General features: G+C 54.5%; 3 protein-coding genes and 1 long non-coding RNA gene across 5 annotated transcripts in view; 2 read left to right on the top strand and 2 right to left on the bottom strand.

Annotated features, from left to right (window-relative positions):
- Positions 1-7341, bottom strand: part of TRAPPC6A (trafficking protein particle complex subunit 6A) — a 10790-nt gene extending 3449 nt beyond the window's left edge. The window contains exon 1 of one of the 2 annotated variants that reach the window (XM_049620866.1): positions 7206-7341. In XM_049620866.1, the coding sequence (XP_049476823.1) occupies positions 7206-7289 (84 nt within the window). In that variant the 5' untranslated portion in view covers positions 7290-7341. The remainder of the gene's footprint in view (positions 1-7205) is intronic. The other variant, XM_049620865.1, reaches the window with a different exon arrangement.
- Positions 1035-4964, bottom strand: LOC125915176 (uncharacterized). Its single transcript, XM_049620861.1, has 2 exons — positions 1370-4964; positions 1035-1276 (listed from the first exon to the last, which is right to left on the bottom strand). The coding sequence occupies exon 1, from the start codon at positions 3994-3996 to the stop codon at positions 2977-2979; it is 1020 nt and encodes a 339-aa protein (XP_049476818.1). The 5' UTR covers positions 3997-4964; the 3' UTR covers positions 1035-1276; positions 1370-2976.
- Positions 7342-7711: 370 nt separating the features above from the next.
- On the top strand, positions 7712-10129 carry BLOC1S3 (biogenesis of lysosomal organelles complex 1 subunit 3). Its single transcript, XM_049620864.1, has 2 exons — positions 7712-7864; positions 8350-10129. The coding sequence occupies exon 2, from the start codon at positions 8359-8361 to the stop codon at positions 8953-8955; it is 597 nt and encodes a 198-aa protein (XP_049476821.1). The 5' UTR covers positions 7712-7864; positions 8350-8358; the 3' UTR covers positions 8956-10129.
- An 11350-nt stretch (positions 10130-21479) lies between these two features.
- On the top strand, positions 21480-23966 carry LOC125915185 (uncharacterized). Its single transcript, XR_007455599.1, has 3 exons — positions 21480-21776; positions 22926-23140; positions 23247-23966. It is a non-coding gene; the product is annotated as an uncharacterized LOC125915185 (long non-coding RNA).
- The last annotated feature ends 745 nt before the right edge of the window (positions 23967-24711 follow it).

Raw genomic sequence — 24711 nt, 5'->3', positions numbered from 1 at the left:
AAAAAAAAAAAAAAAAAAAAAAAAAAAAAAAAAATCAGCTGAGACCCCTGGGAGAGACACGCAAGGGCTCAGGGATGGGAGAGATTCCCTTGGGTGCTCAGGGAAGGCAGTGGTGGCCACGTGGCACTCCAGAGCTCAGGCCAGTGTCCCTCGGCGGGAGGGGCAGAGGCGCAGGTGGGGGGCATCAGAAATACCAGGACAGCATAGAGTGAGGTGCGGTGCTCCCTAGAGAAAATCTGGCGGAGCAGGGTCAAGAGGGGGGGGTGCGGAGCCCAGGCACGAGCCTTCCCTGGGAGGGAAGCGGCAGTCGCCAGGCCTGAGTCCCTCCCTTCCTCCGGCCACCACCCTCCCCCGGGAGCGACTTCCAGCCTCCTTTCTGGGCCTGATGGGCCATCACTGGAGCCTTTCCCATGGTGGATAGGATTTCCCTGCTGAGATCCGGCTCTGGGACAATGTCCTGGCCTCAGCAGGTTTCAACAGCCTTCTGGGACCCTGCTGTCCCTCCATCACCCTCTGCCCTGTGCCCTGACAGCTTCCCTTAGTCCAGCAGAGGGGCCACTCCGCCCACTCACTGTTACCTCCCCCAACTCCCGGAGGCCTCCTGTCCTGCCCTCCCGGCAGGTTGGGTACTCGATCCCAGCGCTGACCAGTCTGTGGCGTGGGGACCCGGGCTGACCTTCAGCAGCCAACACTGGCCTTGGCATGTGGGAGGCCCTTGGGAAACAGAGGCTGAACAAGGTGAGCCATCGGGGTTAGCGCACACGCTGTGTGCCGGGCGCTTTGTGCGAACCTCCTGTTGAATTTTCACCACCCCGTAAGGTAGGCTGTATTTCACGCCTGGAAAGCGGGGCTTCGAGGGTTAGGTAACAGGCACCTCAGCCATGGGGCCATCTTTCAAACCTGAGCGGGTCCGGCTCCCAAGCCCAGATGGCCAGGTGGGGCGGGGGGGTGGCCAGGACGACACCCACAGCTGTCCCGGCCTCAGTAAGGTGGCAAGGGCTGCGCTTCCCCCCCCCCCCCCCCCCCCCCCCGCCCCGAGCAGAGGTTGCCTGCGGTTCTGGGCAAGGCACCCCTCTTCTCTGCCAGGCCCCTGGCCCCTAGGCCCTCGCCCGCCATTCCACGCTCCTCCTGCAGGAAACGACCCTGGTGACGACACAGCTTCCTGGTGGCCGACGCCGGCCGGCCGGCTCTCTGCTCCTGCCATGGGGGCTCCTCTGGTTTCCTCGGGCACAGCAGGTGAGTGAGCGGGGAGGGGTCTGACCGCCAAGGCAGGCACCTGCACAGATGAGCTCAGGTGTGTGAGACAGGGAGGGGACGTGTGACCAGTGGCTGAGTGCAGGGTCCACGGCCAGATCAGCCCGACACCTACCTGCCAGCTGGGGAGCTGGGTGGGGGCTAACTGCCCTGGGCCTCAGTTTCCTCACGGGCAAACAGAGGACCCTGTCAACAGTGCTACCTCCCAGCGTCCTTAGGAGGATAACAGGAGTTAGTAAATGCAGGCTAAGAGTGGTCCCAGTCGGGCTTAGTGAATGTTACTGTCCTTGTCACTCAACCTGGGTGAGTCTGTCAACCTGGGTGACCAGCCCCTGGCGGGAGGAAAACCCCAGGAAGGGGCTGTGCTCCCTGTCCCCCCCTTCCATAGGTGAGCGCCTTAAAGAGGCAGGCCAGGCTCCATTCTGACGAGCACATGTGTCCCTGAGGACTTCCTAGCATGCGGGGGAGGGGGGGACACACTTCCCCATTCACTCCACAAACATTTCCTGGTGGCCTCGAGGAGCTGGCCACTGTGCCTGGTGCGACGACGGGGGCCCAGGCGATGGGCACCCCACATGCAGGGGAGCCGGCAGGGCAGAGCCAGCTCCCCGGGGAGGGGCCCCAGGGTGCTTTTCAGAGGAGGGGGCCGGGAAGGGGAGGCTGTGCGCAAAGGCAAGGAGGCGGGTAAAGGGATGGGGGGTGCAGCTCAGGCCACGAGGGCGGGGGACAGTGGCGAGGGGTGGGAGCGGGGAGGGTCCTGCGGACCAGGCTGGGGCGGGCACGGCAGGAGAGGACACCACCGTCCCTGGGACGGAACACACAGGAACTAATGGCGCGGTTACAGCCTCGAGGCCCCAGGGAGAAGAGATGCGCTCCTTGAGGGCTGCACGGGGTCAAGTCTGAAGGAAGAGGAGTTAAGCAGGGAAGGCAGTGGGGTGGCACCCAAGCCCAGGTCACAGCCTCCAGGACAGCAGTCCTGAGAGGGGACAGCCAGAGAGTCAGCAGGGTCCTCAACCAGGCCAGGGAGGCGGGGGGGTGTGTGTGGCAGGGGTAAGGATCTGGAAAGGTCTGCATACGTTCAGGCTTCCCCCTCAGTGAACTTCAGACTGCCTGGGTTCAAGTCCTGCTTAGTGACCTTGGGCAAGCTATCTAATGGTTCCAGGCCTCAGTTTCCCCGTGCGGGAGATGGGGCTGATGGCAGGCCTCACCTCACGACAGCGATGTGGCCGGCAGTCTCCAACGGCTCAGCCCCAGCCCCAGCCGTCGTTACTGCTGGCACCACCGTAGTCAGCCCTCGCTAGGGGCCGATTACGCATCTGGTGAACTGGAAAGGCTGGGTGGTGGGTCCAGGAACAACAGAAAAGGGAGGGGAGACGGGTGGTGGGAGGGCAGGGCCGAGGATGAGCAGGTGGCAGAGAAGAGAGGGCGGAGGAGGAAGAGACAGAAGCCTCGCCTGTCTACCATACCTGCCTCCCTCGGTCCTCCCAAGAGCTCGTCAGGGATTAGGGGTTTATCATTCTTTTTTTTTTTTTTTTTTAACCTTTATTTATCTTTGAGAGAGAGCAGGGAAGGGGCCGAGAGAGAGAGGGTGGAGGGGGGCGGGACACAGGAGCCAAAGCGAGCTTTGCTTTTACAGCACAGAGCCCGACACGAGGCCCAAAGCCACGAACCATGAGACCGTGACCGGTCGGCTGCTAAACCGACTGAGCCACCCAGACGCCCCTAGGGATTTGTCATTCTTGAGAAAGACAAGGCGGGGACTCGCAGCCACCTGGCCCAGCCCAGAGCCAGGGCATTTCTGGGCGATTTGCACAACAACCCACTGACAGGAAATGACATAATGCAGGGGCAGGGGGGACCCCTTCGAGAAGGCGCTCCCCCCAACAGCACGGGGGGAGCCGGGAGGAAGGGGCAACAGACAGAGGGGAAGCTCTTGGAAAGGGAAAGGGGGGCAGCTAAAATAAACATCTGTTGACGAGGGAGCTGAAAAACAGACCAACGTGTAAGGTGGATAAAGCCTCCCGGATCGTCAAGGAAAGCACACGAGGTAGAGAAAAACGAGAGAAAAGATGTAAGACACGTGGAAGGGACCCAGAACGTCCAACGTTCATCCGAGAGCCGAGAAGACACGGAGGAACAATGCGGAAGAAGAATCAGAGACAACAGAGAAGAAGGTGCTCGGCTGGAGGAAGGTCCAAGTGTCCAGACTGACGAGGGCCACGGAGCTCCAAGGAGGATGGCGGGAAAGCGAGCAAACCAGGCCACTCCACAACCCCCCCCACACACACATGCTGAGCACTTGACTCCCAGAGAACACCCTGGGCTGAAGGGAGGGAGTTGGTGGGGGCCCTGTGCTGGGCTCCCTCCAGTCTCTCCTGCTGTGCCCCTCAGTGATCTGTGAGGCTCACCACCACCGGGCCCACGGCCCTCTATGCCCGCCCTGGCGGGGGGACCTGGGACGGAGCAGCCCCGGCTCCCACCTCCAGAAGGGCGCAGGGACAGGGAAAGTTCTCGCTTTCCCCAGGTGAATGGCCCCAGAGGGCCCAGAAGTGTTCGGAGGGAGCCGGGGAGTAAGAATGAGCAAGCGCAGAGAGCCGACACGCCTCCCGGATCCACCCGGGCAGCCCCAAACACCCCCAGATCCCACCTTCTCCCCCTAATTCCTGCCACCCCAGGCTGAGCGCCTGCCTCTGCTCTGGGCCCCTGCAGCAGCCAGTTGGCTGCATGTCCATTCAGGTTCATTCACATGGCTGAGGAGGCCCGTCTAAAAAGTAAATCCGAACACCCCCACACCTCAGCTTAAACCTTCTATGGCTCCCACCACTCTCAGGACAGAGCCCTAGCTCCCACCACGGGCTCCCTGGCCTCAAGTGCACTGCGCCTCCTCCAGGGCTCTGCCCCCAGGGGGCCGCTGTGCCAGGAACCCAGGCTCCTGCTGAGGGCAGGGGTCCATCTGGGAGCTGGTACACCCATCCCAGGTGCCCAGGCTGGCGTGGGCACTCACTGGGCCTTGGTGGAGGCAGGTCTGGCCCAGCAGGATCGCTCCTGGGCTGCCGCCAGGGCTCACAGAGGTAGGTGACCGAGGCTCCTTGGTGTGCAGAGGCATTAACTCCTTTGCCCCAGGCCCCCCTTATCTTCAAAGCTGCTGGGGTGGAGAAACCACAGGGACCTCTTCCTCCCCAAGTTTTTCCTGCTTTGATAACAAAGGCCCTTTGACCTCCTGGCTCCTCTGGCTGGTCTTCCATTCCACCTGTAACCATCCAGAAAAACCCATTCAACAGTCCCAGGTAACCACCATACCAGGCAGGATGTGGGGAGCCCCAGAGCTCCTGGGCGTATGTGCTGCGGGGACAGATGAACGAGCCACCATCCCTGTGCTCAAGGAACTCGGCGGCTGCCGGAAGGGACAGACCTGAAGCCACAGACAAGTTCTGGAGCCAGAAGCCTGAGTCCTGATTTCCCCTCTGATTATCGCTGCTGTGCACCCTGGGAGATACCCCTCTGGCGCCTCAGTCCCTCCTCTGGAAAATGGGACGATAAGGTCGGCTTCGCAAGGCTGTTCTGGGGACAAACTCTGACAAAATACTGTACTGGGGACACCAGAAGTACCCGACAGGAGGCCTGCATCTGGTTCAGACAGGACACGTGTTGGACCAGAGAGAAGGAACAGAAAGAGGAAGACGGAGGAAGGACCGGGAGTGGAAGAGGAAGGGCTGCACCCAGGAATCACCCTGGAGCTGTGGGGCAGGACCCCGGCATGGGACTTCCTGGGGCAGCGGGGTCTCTGGCACGTTGATGTGCTTTGAAAGCCCGTGGTGAGCACCCCTGAGTAACCCCAATATTTCCCACACCTGCTCGACCACAGAAACCCATTAAAATCCTCCTGGCGAGCGTGAGGGAAGACACGCCGGGAAATGCGGGCCAGCGTTTACAGCACAGGCTTTGGAGGCGGGAGGCGTAGTTCTGCATTCCTCACTCTGCCACTTGAGAGCGAGCAGTCCGTCCATCAAAGCCTGTGTGTCTTCGTCCACAAAGCCTACAAAGTGGGGAGGATTGTGCTGACCTCTGTGGGTTGACAGGAGGATCAAATGAAACCAGGAGCGTGAAGCCCATGAGGGCACGTCTCATTTGCGGCAGGTGCTACCACGATTACGGAGCCCCGATGCCCAGCCCAGCCCTCCACAGCACAGGGGCGGCGTCTGCTTCCACAAAGCCACGCCCGAGACCTACTGTGCGCACAGGCCCCCACCGTGTGATCAACACAGACCCGGGCCTCGCCTTCACGGCACACAGTCTGGTGGGGGGAGGGGGTGCGGACGTGAATCAAAGGATCTTCCCGATCCCTCGTTCAGACACACACTCGCGCGGGACGGGGCGGCCACGGGCAAAGGGGAGGGGGCTGCAAGATCACAACGAGGACACCTGGCTTCGAGCCGGGGCTCAGGGAACGCTTCCCTGAGGAAGGGGCATTTGAGCCAAGGTGTGAAAGATTAATGGGTGTGAACGCAGCGAAGATGTGACAGGTGAAATGAGCAGCGAAGATGTGACAGGTGAAATGAGCAGAGAGAGGAGGGAGGAGGCCGGCCTAGGGCAGAGGTGGGACACCATATTCAGGGAGGAGAACGGGCAGGGCCTGGTTGAGGGCTGGCGGTGAGGGAGGAAAGGCTGATGTCCGGGACACCTGGGGTCTCGGCTTCAAAGCCAGGATGGACAGGAGATGCTGCAAACCCCTCTCTCCGACACACAGGTCAATGCGCAATCCCTCTCCCGTGCTCTCTGTCTCATAGCATGTCCTTAACGTACTGTACTTTATCCATGTACCTTATTTATCTGCGTACCCCCCCCCCAACATAAGCTCCAGCAGGGCCAAGAGTTTTTGTACAGTTCACTAATTCCCAGAGCCTCCCCCAGGGCCTGACACTTGTTAAGTTTTAGATGAAACCCGGGGAATGTGAACCCAAAAGAAACTATGTTGCCACTGTAAGCAACACTTTCCCTGAGGCTCCTAAACCAGAAAACCTAAGCCAGAAAAAGCGCCTTGCGTATGGACCAACATCATATACTAACAATAATAATGAAAAGCAATCACAGCATTCATTTATCAAGCACCTAATCTCTCCCTCACCCTTTCTTCCTGGGAAGAGATTTTTAGAACAGGAGCTCCCACGTTCTGGGGGACCTGATTAGGTGCCAGACATCGCACGAAAGGCTTTAAAGTTTGAGTTCATTTGTTCTTCCTAGGAACCAACTGCCAAGATGCCAAGCACGCTCCTACCTCAGGGCTTTGCCTCTGTTGTTCCTTCTTCTGGAATGCTCCCCCGCCCCCCCAACCACAGGGCTTGCTTCCTACACTCTGTTCCTCAGAAAGGCCTTCCTCCGCCATCAATCACTCCATCCGTATTCTTTTCACGACTCTACGGAAGGTTTTTTTTCTTTTTTTTTTCCTACGGAAATTTTCTTTATCGCACTTCTCACTAGCCAGTGGCATATTTTTGTTTGACAACCCTACTAAAATGTTACGTTTCGCAAGGACAGGGAGACCGTGTCTGGAATAGAGTAGGTGCCTAATAAGTGCCTGTTGGACGAGTAAAGGTCTCTGAGACTGAGGTACTGTTATAATGCCCATTTAACTAAGGAGGAAACTGAGGCACACAGGGACTGATTCCTAGTGAGGGGAGCGGATGGGATTCAACCCAGGCAGCAAGTCCTGACTCTGTGCTAGGCCTTGAGCTAAGCTTTGCCCGGAGCTTCGTCGCTCACTTTTGGCAGTAACCGCGAGGCCGGCCCTTCAAAAGTCCCCACTTTACAGACGAGGGAGCCAGCGCCCAGCGAGGCAGGGGCGGGGCCGGGGTTGCACCCCGGACGTTGAACCGCCCTCCGTGCTCCCCTGGACGTAGACCCGGCCTTTCCGTCGCGGCCCGCGCCTCCTTCCCCCGGGACCCGGCGCTCACCCCAGGGCCAGGGTCGGAGTGGTGCGCCCACAGCTCCGCCACCATCTCCATGTGCAGAAACTCGAACAGCGCCGCGTCCGCCATGCGCCGGCCTCGCGCCCAACGACCGTCCAGCGCTTCGTGCGTTCATTGGCCCAGCTGGATAAGCCCCGCCTCCGGCACCTAGGCGCGAGCCCGCCTACTCCCACCTCCCTCGGTGCTGCGGCCTAAACCCCGCCTTCCGGGCTCACATGGTGCGCGCGTGAACCCGGGGCACTTAGAGGGAGGGCCTAGTCTCATTGGCCGCACGTGACAGCATCTCCGCCCTTCTCCTCGTCTCCTGTCGGTTTCCGGGTTTTCGAGCATCGCCATTGGCCGAATCAGTCGTCTCAGGCGGCAAACCTCGTTTTAAAAAATTTTTATTTGTCCACTCGCCGCGCAGCACAACCCGGAAGCGCCAGCCCAGCCGACTTCCTATTGGTCGTACCTCTCCTCACGTGGCTTTGTACCCGCCCGCCGCTGGTTTTGAGGGTTTGCTTCCTGGTTGGTAGGCGGGTGGCCCACGTGTTTGGCCGCCATGCCCGCTCTATCCGCTTCCCTATTGGTTGGGGCTCCCTCGGTGAAGGCGGGGCACTTCGGCCGCGTAGCGGATCTTCCAGGCTCCGAGCTTCGGTAATCAGGTATGGCCTTCCGTGTCGGCCCTTCCCCGCGCCCCCACTAGTGTACGCTACCCCCCACCCAAAGTCCCCCTGGGTTGTCCTTCTTTCTGTGACCCTGGCGCTGGTCCCTGAGCCGCTCAGCAGCTCGTGTGCTTCCGGATCTGACACCGGCTTGGAGGACAGGTTGGAGGGTGTGGCCTCTAGGAGGCAAAATCGGAAACAGCTAGGTTTACGACTCTGGAAGCTCGGGCCTCCGAGCCTTCATCCATCTGGTCCTCGGTTTCCCTGTCAGGACACAAAGAGGGTGGGGTCCAGTAGCTCTCATTATCTCTGGCAGCAGGGATGACGAGCCCGTTTACCGAAGAGGAAACTGAGGCCCAGGCAGGGGAAGCAGATCGCCAAAAATCGCTAAGCTAGTCAGTGAAAGGGGTGGGAATCCAGAACCTGCACTCTTAAACCACCGCCAGGTGCCTCTCATGCCGTCCCTTCGCCCCTCTTCTCCCTAGTTCGGCCCCATGGCGTCCCAGGGTCGTCGGCGGAGGCCGCCGCGGAGGCCCGAGACGGTGGTGCCGGGGGAGGCGGCCGAGACGGATTCGGAGCTCTCAGCGTCCTCGTCGGAGGAGGAGGAGCTGTACCTGGGCCCCTCGGGCCCGACGCGCGGCCGCCCTACGGGGCTGCGGGTGGCCGGGGAGGCCGCGGAGACCGACTCGGACTCGGAGCCGAAGGCCGCGCCGGGGGACCTGCCTCCGCTCGTGGTGCAGCGGGAAAGGGCCGGGGAGACCTGGGGGACCGAGGAGACGCCGGCGCCAGCCCCCGCGCGCACGCTGCTGCAGCTCCGGCTGGCCGAGAGCCAGGCGCGGCTGGACCACGACGTGGCGGCCGCGGTGAGCGGCGTGTACCGCCGCGCCGGCCGCGATGTGGCCGCCCTGGCCAGTAGACTTGCGGCCGCCCAGGCGGCAGGGTTGGCGGCCGCCCACAGCGTGCGCCTGGCGCGGGGAGACCTCTGCGCGCTGGCGGAGCGCCTGGACATCGTGGCCGGCTGCCGCCTGCTGCCCGACATCCGCGGCGTGCCGGGGACTGAGCCTGAGCAAGATCAGGGACCGCGAGCTTAGCCGTAACCCCGCCTGACTCTGCGTCCTGGGGGTGGTCCTTGGGGCCTCCGGGACCTGGCTCTGTATCCTGTGTAGTCCCCTTCCCATCTTGCTGTTTTGCCCCCAGGATAACGCTCTGTGTGTGTAGAGGGGGCGGGTAATATTGTGCAGCCCCGCCCCACCTCTAGCCTAGGTTCCTCCCCACCCCGTCCTGTCCCCATCACTGCTCCCTGGTTCCGAGCCCGTCGCTGAGGCTTGGCTCCAGCCCTTGGGTAACTAGTCGCTCCTTGATCTTTCTCCATCCCGGGGTCTCACCTTGCTTCACCTTTTCTTGCGCTCTGCCTTTCTCGAGTTTGGTTTCTGCTCACAGGGCCTGGTCTTGCTTCTTCGCATAGGAGCCCCAGAATCTGGTGCAGGTTCCATGGCATCTTCCTTCACTCCCTTGTCTCTGCCTCTGGTCCTAGAACCACTTCTGGAATTTTGTCCCCACAGCCTGGGTCCTTTTTCTGCTCCTCAGGCTCGGCCCTGGTTCCCCGTCCTAGTTCGTCCTCTGCCGTCTCCTCGCTTCCAGTCCTTGGGCTTGGTTCCACCCTCTGCGCCCCATCTTGTTTCCTGAATCCAGCTGTACCCTTAGGATTAGCTGCTGTTGCTTTTCCTTTTTTACTTTTTCAGAAGAGCTGCTTTTGCTTTTCCCATTTTATTTATACTACCTACCTGATCTTGAGCTCCATAGCCCCCCCACCCCATGGCCCCAAATGAGGCCCGCCTTGCCCCAAGGGAGTCCTTCCAGTTTTCCAGGCCTGAGAGGGCATCTCCCCAGATCCTCCAGACCAAGTTGGTATGTCCTCCTTACTCTCCAAGCCAAGGTGGCCTTTTCTGTCCAAGCTCTAGCTGCAACATGCGTCTCCTCCTGACTCTCCAGGCTCACAGTGGCGCCCTTCAGGCACTTAGCGCCCAATACAGGCTTGCTTGGGGAACTTTGGGTACATGAAGACCACACACTGGGTGTTTGCTTACTGTGTTGGTCCCTGGAGGCCCCAGGGATTTGGATTTCTGGCTCGGCTCCGGGTCTGGGGCTCGCAGACTCTCTGCTCTCTCTTGTGCGCCCAGCTCTGGTCCCTGTGTCCCCTTCACACGTATCCCCCTCCCCTACTTTTTAATCCCAACCTGCAGCTGCGCCCCCCCCCCCCCCCCCGGGATAGAGAAGTGAAAAAGAGTACTCTGTGCCTGTCCTATTAAAACTCAAAACATTGGGGCGCCTGGGTGGCTCAGTCGGTTGAGCGTCCGACTTCGGCTCAGGTCGTGATCTCGCGGTCTGTGAGTTCGAGCCCCGCGTCGGGCTCTCTGCTGGAGCCTGCTTCGGATTCTGTGTCTCCCTCTCTCTCTGCCCTTCCCCTGCTCATGCTCTGTCTCAAATAAAACACTAAAAAAACAACTCAAAACATTTACTGATGTGGAGAATTTGTCCTGGCTCCCCCTCTAAGCTGGGCTAGGTTCATTGGTGATTTCTCTTGAGAATGAGGGTTCTGAGAGAGCTTTCACTTCTGGCCTATTGAGGGGGAAGCTGTCGCCAGGAAATCGGGATGCCTTGTATTTTTCCCCGGGCTGCATTTATTCATATTTTGTTAATTCAGCACACCGTTACTGAGCACCTGCCCTGTGCCTGTCCTGCGCGGGACACCAGGGGCACCAGAGCTGGTCCAAGCCCTCACAGAGCTCAGTCCACTGGGGGAGGGCGACATTAATAAAATACTCTCCTAAATAAGTGGATAGATTCAATAATTGCAATTTATACTTCAGCGGTAAGTTTTCTGTCACTGTGATTAGTGCCGGAAAGAAGTACAGGCGTTTTGTGAGGGCATAACCGAGATCCCTCTGACCTTGTCTGGGCAGATGAGGGGAGGTCACATGGCTTCCCCAGGAAGTGATGCGGGGAGGTTGAGCTGAGCCCTGAAGGTATAAGCAAGTGAGACTGGAGGAAGTGGAGCAGAATGGCTGGCGCGGGGGAGGGGGGCTTGGGAAGCATGTGCAAAGGCCCTGAGTTCGAAGGGAGCGTAAACTATTTAACAGAAGAAGGTGAAAAATTTTTAAGTTTATCTTTTTTTTTTTTTAATGTTTATTATTGAGAGACAGAGAGAGAGAGAGACGGAGCATGAGCATGGGAGGGGCAGAGACAGGAGAAGACGCAGAATCCAAAGCAGGCTCCAGGCTCTGAGCGGTCAGCACAGAGCCCGACGCGGGGCTCGAACTCACAAACTGCGAGATCATGACCTGAGCTGAAGTCGGACGCTCAACCGACTGAGCCACCCAGGTGCCCCTTTTTAAGTTTATATTGAGAGAGGGGCACCTGGGTGGCTCAGTCAAGCGCCTGACTCTTGATTTCGGGTCAGGTCATGATCTCGGGGTTCATGAGTTCGAGCCCTGAGTTGGGCTCTGTGCTGATGGCAAGGAGCCTGCTTGGGATTCCCCCCCCCCTCTCTCTCTCTCTCTCTCTCTCTCTCTCTCAATCTCTCTCTCTCTCCCCCCCTCACTCCCTCCCCCTCCCTCCTTCCCTCTCTCAAAATAAATAAATAGTGAATGAATGAATGAATGAATGGTCTGCTGCTGTCCAGGGGCCAGAAGCTACGTTCAGTGGGGGTCCAGAATGCACTCAGGAAGTGCATTGCGTGGGAAGGCCCGAAGCTGATGGGTTTGATTACAGAGCCCTGGGAAGTAGGAGGAGGTGTTGGGCAGCAAGGACCCGTGTTCCCTTCCCTCCGGAGCCTCTGCCAAATTATCTTCCTCTCCATCAGCATTTACGGAAGTAACCTGTGTCCCCTGGGCCTAGACATCAGGCCAGAGTGCTTTCTGGAACCTTTGCAGGAAAAGGAAAGTTAATTCTGGCAGCTGGGTGTTTGAGGGATTTTCTGGGTAAGTCAGAGGCGTTTTAGGGATTAAATGAATTTGCTGAGGAGGTGAGGCCAGATTTGGGGGAGGGAGAGGAGAATTTCAGCAAAGTGTGTCCAGGGAGACGCCAGTAGGGTGAAACCCGCAAACTCGCCAGGCTGTGAGGCCAGCTTGAGCATTGGGCTTGTAGGACCCGTGCCTTTGTCCTCCCCTGTGATTTTCCGTATGATAAACAGCACAGGAGACAGAGGCAGAAAACCATCTCCGGAAGGGAAAGGATCAGGACACATCAATCGCACTCAGACAGTAATCACAGAAGTCGCTATACCCAAAGAACTAGTTCACGCAATTTTTTTTTAATGTTTATTTATTTTTGAGAGAGACAGAGCGTGAGCAGGGGAGGGGCAGAGAGAGGGAGACAGGATCCAAAGCAGGCTCTGAGCTGACAGCAGAGAGCCGGATGCGGGGCTCGAGCTCACAAACCGTGAGATGGCGACCTGAGCCCGAGTTGGATGCTTAACCGACTGAGCCACCCAGGCGTCCCTCACACAAATGTTTTTCTCGGCTAATGTATATTTAGGAAGCAAAGAGATGGCAGAGGTTTGTATGACTTGGCTTCGTGACCCTGTGCAGAGATCCAGGAGACCGAAAAGAATGCTTACCTTCTCTGCCTTGCCAGGCCCCAGGGTCTCTCAGTGGCAGCCTCTGGAGTGGGCAGAAGGTTCCAGGCCATGATACCCCATCGTTGTTGCCAGAACCAGAGGAGAGAAAAGACTTCCGTCCTACCCTCCTACGTTCAATGGCTGGGTCTGGAAAATAAACTGAACACAGGCAGGTTAATGGGAGAAAAGGTGTAGACATTTGTTAATTTTTAATTTCACATTCACGGGAGTATCAGAAAGAAATGTTTTTTAACAATGGTCAATTCTTTTTTTTTTTTTTTTTTTTAAGATTTGTTTACGTAATCTCTACTTAATGTGGGGCTCAAACTCATGACCCCAAGATCAAGAGTCACATGCTCCTCCGACTGAGCCAGCCAGGTGCCCTTATGGCTGATTATTTTCTACAGGGGTGCCAAAAGCATTCAACAGGGAAAGGGTGGTCTTTTCAGCAAATGGTGCTGGGAACACTGGGTGTTCATACGGAAAACAAACAAAAACGAAGTCGGTCCCTTACTATCTACTACATACAAAAAATGAGTCAAGGACCTAACATAACTAACACTCCACAACTCTTAGAAGAATTATTGTGAAGACAGGAGAAAAATCATAGTTTAAAAAAAAAAAAACATGGAGGGAGAGATCTTCATGACATTGGATTTTGTAGGGATTTCAGATGGGACACCAAAAGCACAGGCAACAACAAAAAATAGATAATCGGCCTTTATCAAAATTAAAACCTTTTGTGCATCAAAGGACACCATCAACAGAGTGAAAAGGCAACCCGCAGAATAGAAGAAAGTATTCACAAGTCATATACTTGGTAGGGGATTAGTATCCAGAATATATAAAGAACTCCTACAACTCGACAACAAAAAGCAACCCAATTCAAATATGGGCAAAATACTTGAACAGACATTTCTCCAAAGAAAATACACGAATGGCCCACCAGCCCATGAAAAGGTGCTCATTAGGGAAATGCTAATCCAAAGCACAATGGAGGGGAGCGTGGCTGGCTCAGTCTGCGGGAGCACTCGACTCCATCTCAGGGTTGTGAGTTTGAGCCCCCGCCTTGGATGGAGAGATTACTTAAAATCTTAAAAAACAAAGCACAATGGGATACCACTTCACATCCACTAGGATGGCTATTAAAAACAACAAGGGGCGCCTGGGTGGCTCAGTTAAGAGTCTGACTTCAGCTCAAGTCATGATCTCCCGGGTTTGTGAGTTCTAGGTTAGTAAGTTCTAGCCCCACGTTGGGCTCTGTGCTGACAGCTCAGAGCCTGGATCCTGCTTCAGATTTTGCGTCTCCCTCTCTCTCTGCCCCTCCGCCGCTCGCACATTTCCTCTCTCTCTCTCTCTCTCTCAAAAATAAATAACCATTAAAAAAAAAACAAAACAGGGGTACCTGGGTGGTTCAGTTCCTTAAGCATATCTGACTTCGGCTCAGCTCATGATCTCGCAGTTCCCTAGTTCGATCCCGGCATCAGGCTCTCTGCTCTCAGCACAGAGCCTGCTTCAGATCCTCTGTCTCCCTCTCTCTCTGCCCCTCCCCTGCTCTTGCACACACTTGCTGTCTCTCTCTCTCCCTCAAAAATAAATAAACATTAAAACAAATGAAAAAAAAAACAACAACAAAAAAATAACAAATGTTGGCAGGGGTGTGAAAAAATGCACCCCTCGGGCATTGCAGGTGGAATGTAAAATGGTGTAGCTGCCGTGGAGGCCCGTGTGGGGCTTCCTCAAGAAGTCACACAGAAAACCAGCATATGGTCCAGCAAAGGCCACTTCGAGCTGCAGGCCCCGGAGGAATTCAAAGCAGGGGCGCAAACAGATACTTGCACACAAACGTTCACAGCGGCATCAGTCACAAAGGCCAAAAGGTAAAAACACCCCAACCCACGTCCAGCAACAGATGAACGGATAAGCGTAACGGTGACGGAGCCACGCAGGGAAATGGTATTCAGCCCTGAAGGAGAACGAGGTTCTGGCACAAACCGCCTCAGGAACAAAGGAAGACCTCAGGCTAAGCGAAATAAGCCAGATATTGAAGGAGGGATATGCATGATTGCTCTTAACACGAGGCAGCTAGAATAAGCAAATTCATTGAGACAGAAAGTAGAAGAGAGGTCATCAGGCGTGGGGCGGGGGGGGGGGGGGGGGGGGGGGGGGAGGAGTTTGTAAAGGGGAAATGATCAAAGTCCCGCAAGAGGCCGTTGTAAGTGCTTTGGCTTTCACTGTGCCAGAGCAGAAACTCTGTAGATCAAGTTTTTCTGACAAGCTGCATGTTGGCCAAACTCTCTTGTAATCGGTATGATCAGGCTCCCCACCAGCAGCCAAGGTCGAAGGGCAGTGACCCAAACCAAAAGTGGCTGTCCCACCACTGCGCTGTGAGCCCCGTGAGGGCAGGGCTGTGGCCGTCATGGCCACTGCCTCCTAGCACAGGGCCAGGCACAAAGCAGGTGCTGGGCGAGTGTTTGCTGACCGAGTGAATGCCCTTCACGCCATCACACAGCATCCACCCCTCAAATGCGTGGAGCCGTTAGGGTGTTTGTGTCCCAGCCTCCCTGCAAAGCTGACGGGCACTCGGTCCCATATAACACGTCACCCTCAGCCATGCAGGTGGAGAGGGTCAGACATGCACCCAAATGCTGCTTGGCGCCCGTTCCGCAAATTTTTCTGAACTCTGCTTCGAGGGGAAGGGCATCCAGGGTGGAAGGAACAGTATGAGCAAAGGCCCAGAGGCAGGAAAATTCAGAGGGTGCTTTGGAGGCTAGATGAACTGTCCTCTGTGCCTGGCCTCCCCTAGAGGGCAGGAGGTGACAGATGAAGACTTCGGCCAGAGCCAGACCACGCAGGAACAGCGTAAGGAACGTGGTTTTGTCCCAAGGGCCCCGGGGAGTCCAGGCAGGTTCTGAGCGGGAGAGGCAGGGGCGTATTTGTGCTTTGGAAAGAGCCCTCAGGCTTCTGAGTGGAGGGTGGAGGGTAGGAGGAGAGACTGGCTCTGCTGTGGGCACCCTGTGTCTCCAGCACCACCCAAAGAGCAGGCGCACTTGTTATAAATGTATGAGTGACTGTGGAATGAACACGAATTACTGCCTTCTAATATCACTGACAATAAAAGCCAAAGCCCTTACCGGGGCATTCGAGGCCCCATGATCTGGTCCCTCGCCCACCCGGCTGAGCCGCTATACAACCGGCGGCGTCGCCCAGCGCCCGCCGGACGCCAGTCTGTCCTGCAGACTGCCAGCCTTTGTACCGGCGCCCTCGCGCTCGCTGTTCCATCTACTTGGACTACCGTTCCCCACAATGCACGCTGCACGAATGCATGCTCTGTTGTTCACCTCCGCATCCACAGCACCGACGACACTGTGCGACACGCGGTCAGCGCGGTAATTTGTGGAATTGCTGAACGAGCGACTGAACGCGCGTCAGCCTCATCGGTAGAAACCCGAGCAAGTTGGGGCACAGGGCCGAGGAGGCAGGGGCGGAGCCAGAGGGGCTGGGAAAGGGCGGGGACGGGGGTGGGGCTAGACGGGGGCGTGGCCGCGGCGGAGGCGTGGAGAGGCGGCTTCCGCTGCAACCCGGCCCGGGAAGGGTCCCGCGGAGGCTGGGGCTGCCCTGGGAATGGGGTGGGGTGGGCGCCCGGGTGGAATCGGATGCCACTGCCCCCTTCCCAGAGCAACTTGTTGGCAAGATCAGTTCTCCAGGCCGACTTCATCCGGGACTTGGCGATCTATGGGGCCACTGAGGCAGGACTGAAGGCTCAGGAGATTGGAGAACTGGGTTTGTCTCCATGCCTGCCCCCGGGGGCCCTGCCCTCAACTGCCTCCTTGGCACTCTGACCCGGAGCCCTCTTGTGGTCGCCTTCCCCCTGCCCCCACCTGGTCTCCCTGAGACTCTTGGAGTGACGCAAACTGTCCCCTCTTTGATCGGCATGTGACCTGCAGTGTGCACCCGGCTTGAAGAAACGGCCCCAGCCTGAGGCCGCTGGAGCGAGGGCCCAGCCCCTGTTGGCTGCTGCCCTCTGTTGGAAAACCCACGCAGTTCTCTAGCTTTGTTAGCAAGGGACTTGATTGCCTCCCGCTGGAAATTGTTTTTAAAAACCTGCAGATTAGTTCCAGTATGTGAAGGATGTCTCTTTCCACGCGGAGTCCTTCTGCAGTGCCCAACCCGCACAACTGTTCAAGCTGAGTCTGCTTCTGCCCTTGTATATTCCTTGGTGCTACCTTGTAGTGTGTGGTTTTCTAGAGTTTTATTTGGGATCATTCTTTGGGGCTGGGGGGGGGGGTCATTCTTGAGGCCACGGTTTTTCTCTTAATCACCTATACACATATTCCCATATACTGATGGGAGCCACATGGCCTCTTGTACTTCAGTTTCAGCTGCTGAACCCTTTTGTTAAATGAAATTGTTAAATATTTTCTTTATCTTTTTATAATTTTTTTAATGTTTTATTTATGTTTAAGACAGAGAGAGACAGCATGAGTGGGGATGGGGCAGAGAGAGAGGGAGACACAGAATCCGAAGCAGACTCCTGGCTCCCAGCTGTCAGCACAGAGCGGGACACAGGGCTCGAACCCACGAACTGTGAGATCATGACTCAAGCCGAGGTCAGACACTTAACCTACTGAGCCAGCAGACTCCCCTGCCCCAGTAATTTTTTAGCGTTTATTATTTTCTTTAAAAAATTAATGTTTTACTTATTTTTGAGAGAGACAGAGACAGAGCACAAGCAGAGCAGGGGCAGAGAGGAAGGGAGGCCGAATCCGAAGCAGGCTCCAGTCTCTGAGCTGTCAGCACAGAGCCTGACGTGGGGCTCGAACTTGTGATCACATGTTGCCAGATATCCCCCCGGGAAGCAAAATCACGCCTGGTTAAGAACCACTGCCCTAGAAGGTACCACTTACACCTTTAAAAACTATGTATATAACTCACGCTTTTAAATAGTATGTTTAGGGGCGCCTGGGTGGCTCAGTCGGTTAAGCGTCCGACTTCAGTTCAGGTCACGATCTCGCGGTCCTTGAGTTCGAGCCCTGCGTCGGGCTCTGGGCTGACGGCTGAGAGCCTGGAGCCTGCTTCCCATTCTGTGTCTCCCTCTCTCTCTGCCCCTCCCCCATTCATGCTCTGTCTCTCTCTGTCCCAAAAATAAATTTAAAAAAATTAAAAATAAATAAATAAATAGTATGTTTATAGTATACATCTGGATTTGTCCGTTTTAGCCACTGTCTAGTGATCACCCACAATGGAAGATGAGGATTGTTTCTTGTTCACAGACACCCGTGCCCACACCACAAACACACACCCTCCTCCAGCTTCCCATCCCCCGGTGTATTTCACAGATGTGGCTACAGAATCTACATCACTGTGCATATGAAAACACTGTGCAATGGCCAAGTCGTGTAGTGAACGATGATGATCATTTCCTTTCTTTAACAACTTCTTATTCTCCCTGGAGTTAGTCATCGCCTTGATTTTTCGTCTGCTTGGGTTGCTACCTACTTATGGCTACTTCAAGTCCAACCTGTAATCCAAATCCATAAAAAAGTTCAAGGAATTTCATCTTCTTTTTTTTTTTCTTAACGTAATCCTAATGTTGTAAATTGAATCATACAGTTGCACTAGAGAAGTTTGTTTTTATTTACTAATTTAAAAAAATTTTTTTAAAGGTTTCTTTTTTAATGTTTATTTTTGAGAAAAAGAGACAGAGCGTGAGCAGGCAGGTGAGGGACAGAGAGAGAGGGAGACACAGAATCCAAAGCAGGCTCCAGGCTCTGAGCTGTCAACACAGAGCCAGATACGGGGCTGGAACCCATGAACCATGAGATCATGACCTGAACCTAAGTCTGATGCTTAACCGACTGAGCGACCCAGGTGCCCCTATTTATCTATTCATTCATTCATTCATTCATTCACAGAGGGAGAGACAGAGAATCCCAAGCAGGCTCTGCACTGTCAGCCCAGAGCCCAGTGTGGGGCTCAAACTCACAAACCAAGAGATCATGACCCGAGCCGGAATCAAGAGTGGACGCTTAACCGACTGAGCCACCCAGATGGTCCTAACTTGTTTATTTATTTATTTTTTAAGTAATCTTTATGCCCAATGTGGGGCTCAAACTCTCTGCCCTGAGGTCAAGAGTTGTACTGTCTTCCGGCTGAGCCAGCCAGGCGCCCCGCCTTCATTATTTCTTAAGAAGCAAACTAGGAATAGAAGGAAACTGCCTTAATCTGATAAACAATCTTCAAAAAACCTGCAGCTAGCATCATCCCTAAAGGTGACGTGTTGAGCGCTTTTTCTGTGAGATTGGGAACAATACAAGGATTTCTGCTGTGACCTCTTCTAGACCATTTTATGGGAGGTCCTAGCCAGCGCAATACAGTAAAAAAAGTAAATCAAACTTATGAGACCAAGGAAAGCAAGAAATACAATTGTCATTATTCGCAGATGGCAAGATCATATATGTAGAAAACCCAGGAGAATTTAGTAATCGATTCAGTGGGTTTCGTATTTATATTTAAATACCCATAATGAACCATTAAAAAAAGGATTTGTTTTTATTGGGCAGCTGGGTGGCTCAGTCGGTTAAGCGTCTGACTTTGGCTCAGGTCGTGATCTCACCGTTCGTGGGTTCGAGCCCCATGTAGGGCTCTGTGCTGACAGCTCGGAGCCTGGAGCCTGCTTCGGATTCTGTGTCTCCCTCTCTCTCTCTGCCCCTCACACTCTGTCTCTCTCTTAAAAATTAATAAACATTTAAAAAATTAAAAAAAAAAAAACAATGTAAACCACCCAGTTGAAAAATGGGAACCAGATCTGAATAGGCACTCTACAAAAGAGGAAGTCCAAGTGGCCAATGAACGTGCAAAAATGTTTTCAACCTTCTTTTAACCGCAATCTTACTTCCAATCTTATTCTTCCTGGGGAACTGCAAATTATAACCAGAGCGCGATATAACCGTACAGCCAGTAAAATGATTCACCCTAAAATTATTGATGGTACGAAGTGCAGTGGGGCTGTGGAACCACGGGAATTCTTCAGCTTTGCTCGTGGGCATATACATTTGCAAGATGGGGGGAAACTGGCAGTACATGGCGAAGATGGGAGGTCTGCATACTCTGACCCCTCCATTTGTCTCCTGGTTGTGTCTGAGTGCACACGGGCTCCGAAAGACACAAGATTTCTCCTAGGGGGCGCCTGGGTAGCTCATTCCGCTGAGGGTCCGACTCCAGCCGAGGTCATGATCTCACGGTTTGGTTCGTGGGTTCGAGCCCCGCGTCAGGCTTTGCACGGACCGCGTGGAGCCTGCTGGAGATTCTACGACTCCCTCTCTCTCTCTGCCCCTCTCCCGCTCGTGTTCTCTCTCTCTCTCTCAAAAATAAATAAACATTTAGGAAAAAAAAAAAAGAGTGCTTCTAGATAGATTATTTGCGATAGCCCCAAACCGGGCACAACTTGCACGGCAATCGATAGTTGGTTAGATTAACTAAAGCATGCTGTGTTCACACAGTGGAAAATTATAGCAAAGGACAGGAGTGAACGTCTGCTAGCTCCAACACGGACGCATCTTAGAAACGTCATGTTTAACACAGGAAGCCAGAGACAAAAGTGTACGTACTCTGTGAGTCCACTTACATGAAACTCAGAACTGGACAAAACTATTGTAGATCGTGTTCAAGGTCAGGACAGTGGTCAACCAGAGGGGAAGCACGGGGCATGACCGTAAGAGGTGATGAATCTGGGAAATTGTCACTACTTGGTTTCTTCATATGGGGAGACGTTGACCATTTGGGCTCACGCTTTACATTAAAGATTGGTGCGCTTTGGTGTGTGTATGGTATACTGGTTTTTTTAACTTTTATTTATTTTGAGAGAGACAGAGTGCAAGTGGGGGAGAGGCAGAGAGAGAGGGAGACGCAGAATCGGAAGCAGGCCCCAGGCTCTGAGCTGTCAGCACAGAGCCCGATGCGGGACTCGAACCCACGGAGCCGTGAGATCGTGACCTGAGCCAAAGTCAGACGCTCAACCGACTGAGCCACCCAGGCGCCCCTGCTATACTTACATAAAAATTTACAGATCAAAGCATCCAAACAGAGAATTTTATGAAATGAAGGTGAAAATCTCCCTTTCTCTAGTCTCATTACCCCAAAGTGACCCCCAATTAAAAACGCGGTAGGTATGGGGCACCTGGGTGGCTCAGTCAGTTAAGCAACCCACTCATGATTTCGGCTTGGGTCATGATCTCACGGTTTGTGAGTTTGAACCCCACCTTGGGCTTTGCACAGTGAGGAGCCTGCTTGGGATTCTCTCTCTCCCTCTCTTTCCCTCTGCATCCCTCCCCTGCTCACTCTCTCTATCTCTCAAAAAATAAATACACTAAAAAAAATGTAGTAGGTGTTTTTTTCTCTATGCATATGGAAGTATATATACATTTATATATTTATAATGGTATACATATTACATGTTACATATTATATATGGGAAACATACATTATATGTGTTTACATGTATATTATATACACACACACATATAAAATCTGGAGGGCAGGCAGCCTACTGTTATGCACCTGCCTTTTACCAGTCTGCATGTATCTCTGCATATATCTCGGGGATGGTTCAGGCCCAGTGAACACCTGACCCACCCTTTGTACTTGCTGCTCAGTGACCCATCCATGGGCTACACTGTATCTATTTGAGCCATTCTACCGCTGATGAACATTCAGGATGTTTCCTGTTCTGTGCCACTACAGTGTTGCAACCAACATCCTTGGACATATTCGTTTCCCCACGCATGTATCTTGGAAAGCAACACATTTCCCAAAGCGCAGTTTTTGATGGATCAAAGGGTGTGTGCATTTTAAATCATAGCAGCTGCTGCTTTAAACAAACAAACAAACAAACAAACAAACAAAAAAGGGTTCCATGCTAAAAGAAAAATAAGGTAGGAAGTAAAAATGGGAGTGTGGCAGGGCTAGTGAAGGGAAGACCGGTTAGTGCCACGCTTTTCTCCAGAGACTCTTGGATATTATGACCTGTAATGTGATGTCAGTGGTCCAGGTGAGACAGAGCCGGGAGGGATGGGGTTTAAGGGCAGTGTATGGCCCTGGCCACTCTGCAGTGTCCCCAGCCAGCATCCACCAGCACCGGACCTGGTGTGGAGGAGATTTCCCCAGGGAAGGCAGGGAGAGGAGCCTGAACTTGACGAGGAGGGGCAGGTAACAGGATGGGAAACAGAAAGATGCAGGGGTTCCCAGCTCTTCTCTGTAGATGACTAGAACTGTCCCGCCCCACATGGTCACCAGGTAAGAGCCGGTCTCTTTCTCTTCCACTCTGGATCCTCCCCCACCCAACCGCTTCCAATGGAACCCTTCCATTCCCCGGCTGTCCCGTCCACCTTCCCAGCTCTTGCCCATCCCTCTGACTCTACATCAGGGCGGGGCTACGGGGTGGAAGTGGGGGGATCACCTAGACCCTCTCGTCCCCATTGGCAATGACCGCCTTTCAAGGCTTCCTCCTTCAGGGGCAAAGGCATCATCACCAACGTGTCTTTGGTGATTGACAGAAACCCCTGTCATATTGTTAGCAATGTACTCAGACCCCACAGACCTAGGCCAGGGCTGTCCTGTCATGCTGAAGTCCCCGCTACGACCCTTTGTTCTGGCATTGAAAGTTATGGTGCAAAGTCGTGTGTGTGTGTGTGTGTGTGTGCCACCAACGTCTGGGGCTGCTAATAGGTCAGACAGACATCTGGGGCACAGTCCAGTGAATAGGGCAGATTTTTTTAAGAGAAAGAGGGGGGGGGGCTAGGGGTCAAGGTGTGAGACCACCCCAGCTGGAATGGAGAGTGGGTGTATGGGAACAGGGGTAGGGCTGAGAACACGCAGACATTCAGGGGTTAAGGTGAGGACTTGGGCTCTGAGCCTGGGGGCCTTCTGGAGCCATGGGGTGCTCTACGATCAAGGATCAAGGACTGAGCAAGAGCGGGCGGGAGGAGTCTGCATAGGGAAGGCTCTTGGGGCTGGGACCCTCCGTCCGCCTTCTAAGGCAGGCCTTTACGGGAAGCTTCTCCGTGGTAGTGGGCGCAGAGTGCTCCCCTCAGGGGGTCACCATGCGGGTGCCTAGCTAGAGTGGGCAGCTCCGAACGGGGTTGGGGGCTCTGGCAGGGGGTAGCAGCCTAGGGACAGTAGAGGCTCAGAGGCCGGGGCAGCGCATTTCTGAAAGAGGGCGGTGACTCAGGGGGGCCTCGGTCTGAAGAAGTGGGTTCTCGCGGGGGCGTGGCTTGGGGCGTGGCCTCTCGCGGACTCGCCCTCTCGGGGCGGGGCCTCGAGGGGAGCCCTGGAGACGCAGCCGCAGAGGCGCGGGTAGGTGGGACTCTGGGATTCTGAGAGGGTCTGGGAGCTTAGGCTGGCGGGAGGGGAGTTCTTTTCTTTACCTCCCCTTCCTTCCTGCAGACAGCGAGCCCCTTTGAGGCCGACACGAACATGACCAGACACGTGCAATAAGGGCTGCTCGTGGTGAATTCCGAGGACGGCCCGGCAGGTGTTGGACACGCTGGGCCTCACCTCCCAAAACTCCGGGTGCCTCAGCGACACCGTGCAGGTGCCTTCGTGCAGAGAGCCGGACGGGACATTCCCTCGCCCGGCTCCAGGAGTCCTCAGAAGCGAGGGTGAGTTTTCCAGAGGAGGGGAGGGCCCCCACCCTGGGCTGGGGAGAGAGGAGAGTGGGGACCCTAGGATGGGGTGTTCCTGATGCCTGGTCCCACTCTTTCCCAGGGGTTCCTGCTGCCTCTCCTCCTGCCCAGGTGGTTTTCTCTGAGTCGCTGGGAGCAAAGTTTGCAGCTCGGTGGACGGACGAGCTCATATAAAGCAAAGTTCTTGGATAAAAGGCCTCGAAGAGGCGTGGCCACCTGTCACCTCCCCTCCCGCCTCATCCAGAGCCAGGGCTGCTGTTAGCAAAGAAGTCTCACACGTGAGAATAGAGGGACAAGCAGGTCAATGGAACAGAATTAGATACCCTCCCCCCCGCCCCCAAGACCTGGACATTTAGCGACAATTGGCGACATCTCAGCCTCTGACAGAAAGATGGAGTTTTTAAGATGTGGTGTTCAGACAACCAGATGGGCGTTTGGAGAAACACGAAATTATACATAGGTCTAAAACCGCAGCGGTGACGGATTGAAAAATTTTGTGAATATTTTGAAAACTCGGGAACTGCATCCGCTTAAAGGGTGAATGTCGTGGTATGTGAATTATATCTCAGTAAAAATACTTTTTAAGGGGCGCCTGGGTGGCTCAGTGGGTTGAGCGTCCGACTTCGGCTCAGGTCACGATCTCGCGGTCCGTGAGTTCGAGCCCCGGTTCGAGCTCTGTGCTGACAGCTCAGAGCCTGGAGCCTGCTTCCGATTCTGTGTCTCCCTCTCTCTCTGACCCTCCCCCGTTCATGCTCTGTCTCTCTCTGTCTTAAAAATAAATAAACGTTAAAAAAAAATTTTTTTTAAATACTTTTTAAAATGGAGGACCGCCCCCCCCCCCAAGTGTACTGACGTCTGCAACTTTGAAATGCATTGAAAAGTTAGATGAATTAGCGGATGGATAGAGGGATGCATACAGTGGATAGAAACACAGTAAGACAATGGGGCGCCTGGGTGGCTCAGCCGGTTGAGTGCCCGATTTCGACTCAAGTCATGACCTCACGTTTGTGAGTTCGAGCCCCACGTCAGGCTCTGTGCTGACAGCTCAGAGCCAAGAGCCTGCTTTGGATTCTGTGTCTCTCCCTGTCTCTGCCCCTCCTATGCTCATGCTCTGCCTCTCTCTGTCTCTCAATAATAAATCAATGTTAAAAAAAATAAGAAATACAGTAAGACAAGAATGGTAAAATGTTAGTAATGGAATCTAAGTGGCAGACATGTGGTTGTCCACTGTAGACTTCCTTTAACTTTTCTGCATGTTCGGAAATCTGTATAATAAAATGCTAGGGAAAATTCAAGGGCAGTAAAATAAAATTTATAAACAAAACTACTTAAGCAGATTTAGAAATTGGTTAAGGACATATGACCCCATAAGGAAAGTATCTCAGAGAAAATAGTTACAACTTACATCACACACAAAATGTTCATCTCCTTAATATATAAGAAAAAAACAAAAGCCCAATGTTTTAAAATGTGAAAAAGAAATGAACAGGCGATTCACAAACAGATACGAACAGTCTTTAAGTCTATGAAAAGATGCTCAGCGTTGC

The sequence above is a fragment of the Panthera uncia genome, assembly GCF_023721935.1.
Source record: "Panthera uncia isolate 11264 chromosome E2 unlocalized genomic scaffold, Puncia_PCG_1.0 HiC_scaffold_19, whole genome shotgun sequence".
NCBI classification, from domain to species: Eukaryota; Metazoa; Chordata; class Mammalia; order Carnivora; family Felidae; genus Panthera; species Panthera uncia.
This window is presented reverse-complemented; position numbering and strand designations above follow the sequence as displayed.